Raw genomic sequence first — 4673 nt, 5'->3', positions numbered from 1 at the left:
TCACAGTGATCCTCCTGCCTCAGCTTCCTGGGTGCTGGGACCACAGGTGTGCACCACCAAGCCCAGCTCCAAGAGGATGAGTCCTAGGACAGCCTGGGCTGCAGAGCAAATTCAATACCAGCCTGAACTATGTAGTGAGACCCTAATTCAAACAAACAAAAGATATACACACAAGACTACAAAACAGCATTAAAGCAAATTAAAGAAACCCTAAAGAATTAGGAACATTCCATGTTTACAGATTGGAAGGCAACATTATATATTGGTATGACGATTCAACAAAACCTTTATTCATCAAAATTACATCTGACGTTTTTATGGAAATTGACAAGTTGAATTTAGAATCTAGATGACCAGAAATACATGAAAAGATGTTCATTTTGTATCTTTAGTCATTAGGGAAATGCACATTAAAGTCACAGTGAGCTACAACTGCAGAGCCACGAGAGCTATATTCGCTATTAAAAAAACAAACAAAAAACCAGTAGGTATTGGTGAGAATATGGTGGAAGTGTAACCCTCACATTGTCCGTGGGAGTGTAAAATCATCCTACTGTCTTGGAAAACAGCCTGGCAGTCCTCAAAAGTAACTTCAAAGGCTTAATCAGACAAATTGTTGTATATAACCTAACAATTCTACTCCTCATGCATACGTTTAACAGAGATGAAACATACGTTCATATAAAAGCTTGCCTAGTAAGGTTCATAGCAGGATTATTCATAAAAGAGACAACCAAGATGGTATCAAGAAATAAACAAAATGTGATATATACACAGAATGAAATGCTATGCAGCCATGTAAAGGAATGAAGCAGCAATTAAGGCTACAAACTTTATAAAGCTTGAAAACATTTTACAAGTGAGAGAAGTCAGACAGAGGGGATATGCGTTATAATTGCATTCACCTGAAATGTCCAGAAAAAACAAATCCACACAGAAAGAAAGACTAGTGGCTGTCAGAGGCTAGAAGAAAGTCACTTCTCTGGGAAGGGACTGCTAAGGTGTCTGTGGGACTTCTTTTGTGGATCACAAAATATTTTCAAATTAGGTAGTGGTGTTGCCAGAGCCCCTGGATTACACAAGCTTAAAACAGGTGAATCTTACGGTGTGTGACATCTCAAGGTAAAGTATTTTTCTCAGTGTAATAGTGCTGAGTCAGGTATTGCATGAAATTTTACTGGATTTCAATTCTGTAATTAGCCAGCAGCATGGCGTTCATACACTGTGCACAAACATATGACAAAAGACGTGCTTGAAAACAAACCCGGAAATGCCCTACCTTAGAAGGTTTTCTAGTTCTGTAACTCGTTTAGTTAGGTTCCAGTTGCCTCTTTCAAGACTCTGAATACTGGAATTTTTCAAAGCCTTAATTTTGGCTAGGGAAGTGATAAGCTCCTGCAGGCCCCTGACCTCATCTCTCAGGGACGTTATCTGGAAGGAATGCTGCTCTTTGAACCTTGCTAGTTCAGTCTTCGTCTCTTGCAACGAAGTCTCTTCTCGGAGAAGTTTTCTTTGGAGAGTTTTTAGCTAATGAGAAAAGGAAAGTATTTAAATTATACAATGAAATGAAGACTTTTTTTCTTGGTGTGAGGGATAAAATCCAGAGTTTCACACCCTAAGCAAGCACGTTAGGCCGGAGCTATACCCTCACTTCCCAAAGCAAGCCTTCCAAATCTGTGTCTCACGCTATATTCTAATGTTAAAAGCATTTTAAACATAAAATAAAATGGGTACATAGGGTTTGGAATAAGTAATTTTGTTATTATCAATATTAAAACGGTTTCTTTAGTTACTAAAATAAATTACTCCAATAGTGAATTTTGTAGCTTCCGGCAAAGAAAAATAATGACTTGGGGCTTTAACCAAAGATCATTTTCTGGTACGTGGTAAAGGGGAGCAAGTTTCTAGGGTTTTCTTCAAGAAAGAAGCCTGTTTATACCACTTTGTTCCTGGTCGTGTGTGTGTGTGTGTGTGTGTGTGTGTGTGTGTGTGTGTGTTTGAGAAAGGGTCTTGCTAAGTAGTACAGTATGTAGCCTGGGCTGGCCTTGAACTCACAGCACTCCTGCCTCAGCCTCCCCAGTGCTGAGATTACAAGTGTGCACCACCATGCCTGGCCTCCTCAGTTCCTAAGATGCCCAGGTTAACCATAATAATTACAACTTTTGTTTTACGTCACTTCTTGGTAGGTATAAATAGAGCACACTAGCCAGTAAAACCATGAGGGGAGTTTATCACATTGTTGAACTCATATTCAGCCAAACTGGTGGGGCCTCATCAACTTGGAAATACTGCTTGCAATTTTCTTTTATTGAAGACAATAATTTCATGTTAACTAACATGATGGCTTATCTCTTGGTTGTGGCATGTTTTACTACAAATATCCAGGCAAGAGAACCCACTAGGAGCTCAAGGTCAGCCTGGCTACATAGAAGACTCTGTCTCCAAAACAGAAAAGAAAAATCTTTCTAGACAAATGTCTGTAGAAAGCGTTTTATAGGTGTGTTAAGGAATAATGTTAACACAACAATCTGAGTGTCACAGATCTTAGATTGTGGTTTCTTTCATCTAAATGACAACAAAAAATAGATGTAAATGTAGTGGGTTTTGGGTTTTTTGTTTATTTAAATGAGCTCTTGTACTGTTACCCAACTGGCACTGCATTTGTGATTGTCCCAAGCAGCTGGGATTACAGGCCTGTACCAACCCATCTAGTTTGAGGGGTTGCACTTTGGCTGGGGATCAAAGTCATGTACGCTCTACTACTGAGTACATCCCTGGTCCTACTTATTTATTTGTCTGTTGTTTAGTTGGTATTGGGAATTAAAGCCAGGGCCTTTCCACTGAGTTATATATCCAGCCCTTTTTTATTTTTTATTGTGAGATAGGGTCTTACTAAACTGCTAAGTTGCTCAGGGCTGGGCTTGAACTTCCTCCTGCCTCAGCCTCCCACAGTGCTGAGGGCCGGTCTCAAAATAAAATAAAAGGGGCCAGGGAGATGGCTCAGTGGAATAAGTGCTTCTGTGGTTTCAAAATAAAATAAAAAGGCTGCTCTATGGCAGAGCACTTGTTTAGCATGCATGAGATGCTGGGTTTGATCCCCAGCACTGAAAAAAAAAATTTTCCCCCCAAGAAATTTTTCATAGATGAACCCATTCTCCTAAGTAAACTTCTGTTTGTTTTGATTTTGTTTTTTGAGATAGGATCTGGCTAGGTGGTTCATTCTGGCCTTGAACTCACTATGTAGCCCAGGCTGGCCTCAAACTTGAAGACATCCTCCTGCTTCAGGCTCCAAAGGGCTGGAATTACAGATGTGTACCACTATGCCCAACAAATTTCTGATTATACGTGTAGCTGTTTAAGTAGGATCTAAGGGACTGAAATACAATATGCATAATTAGCAATGAGAAACATTGCAAAATAAGTGACAATAAATAAGATGTAACAAATGAATGCATGGCTGGAAGGAATGGAAATAAATTTTCCCATCTCTGCAAAACCCAATTTCCTGTCTCCTTCATCTGTCTTTTATTTTGCAGAAAATATACAAATCGATCCCCAGCATGCTGTGCTGGCCCCATCCTCGAGGCAGACTGAGATAGCAACTGAGACTGGGTGTGGTGGTGCGTGACTGTAATCCCAACACTTGGGAGGCTGAAAACAGGAGAATCACTACAAGTCCAATCTATGTAATGAGACCCTGTAGCCTCTGTAGACCCTGTCCTAAATACAGAAAAAAAAAAAAAAAAGAAAGAAAAGAAATTTTAATAATGAAATCCAATGTTTAAAAAAAATCTGAAGTTCGCTGATGCACACAAGTAACCTCAGCACTTGGGAGACTGAGGCCTCGAGTTTGAGGCCAGCCTGGGCTCCCTGGTGAGTTCAAGCCCAGCCTGTACCACACAGAGAGACCTTATCTCAAAAATCAAACAAAAAAGCTAAAGTTTCAAATTCATTTAGATTTTCATTAAAAAATTATTAATAGAGCAATCATTTGTGAACTGTTTTTTTCCTTTATCTTTCCTTTCAAATCAGTAAGTCTATTACTGTCATCTCTACATATTTTCTTTATCTCCCCCTTTCTTCCTATGCTGATGCCCCTGTCCTGCTTCAGGGCCTCAGGGCCCATTTTTTGTACTGTTAGAAGACCTTCTCCTTGAGAATTATCTTTTCATTTATTTGACAAACTTTTAGCGCTTTCTATTTTCTAGGTATTTGTCAGGCTCTCAGGATCCAAAGAAGATTAAGAACTCTCAAGATTCTCCCAGGTTACTGGGAAGGCCAGTTTGAAAGCAGATAATTAGAATATGCCATCAATGATACAATAACAGCAGTATGAACACAACCTTCACTTCCGTCACAGCAACCACTGAAGAAAAGCAGCCATGGCCCTCCGCTATCCCATGGCCATGGACCTCAACAAGGGCCACAGGTAACTAAGAATGTGAGCAAACCGAGGCACAACCATCGCCTCGGATGTCTTACCAAACACACCAAGTTTGTGCGGGACATGATCCGGGAGGTGTGTGGCTGTGCCCCCTACAAGTGGCCTGCCATAGAGCTGCTCAAGGTCTCCAAGGACAAGTGCGCCCCCAAATTCATCAAGAAAAGGGTGGGGACCCATATCTGTGCCAAGGGGAAGCCTGAGGAGCTGAGCAACATGCAGGCAGCCATGA

At 40.6% G+C, this 4673-nt stretch overlaps 1 protein-coding gene and 1 pseudogene across 1 annotated transcript in view; one reads left to right on the top strand and one right to left on the bottom strand.

Annotated features, from left to right (window-relative positions):
* LOC101582906 overlaps nucleotides 1-4050 on the bottom strand; it is a 57517-nt gene extending 53467 nt beyond the window's left edge. Inside the window, exons 1-2 of the mRNA XM_023701516.1 lie at nucleotides 4045-4050; nucleotides 1280-1527 (exon numbers count right to left, since the gene is read on the bottom strand). Of these exons, the coding sequence (XP_023557284.1) occupies nucleotides 1280-1527; nucleotides 4045-4050 (254 nt within the window). The remainder of the gene's footprint in view (nucleotides 1-1279; nucleotides 1528-4044) is intronic.
* Nucleotides 4051-4382: 332 nt separating this feature from the next.
* The window catches only part of LOC105743571, a 5761-nt pseudogene continuing 5470 nt past the window's right edge, over nucleotides 4383-4673 (top strand).

The sequence above is a fragment of the Octodon degus genome, unplaced genomic scaffold, assembly GCF_000260255.1.
Source record: "Octodon degus isolate 3935 unplaced genomic scaffold, OctDeg1.0 scaffold00007, whole genome shotgun sequence".
NCBI classification, from domain to species: Eukaryota; Metazoa; Chordata; class Mammalia; order Rodentia; family Octodontidae; genus Octodon; species Octodon degus.
The sequence above is the reverse complement of the archived record's forward strand: the minus strand, read 5'-3'. Positions and strand labels throughout refer to the sequence as shown.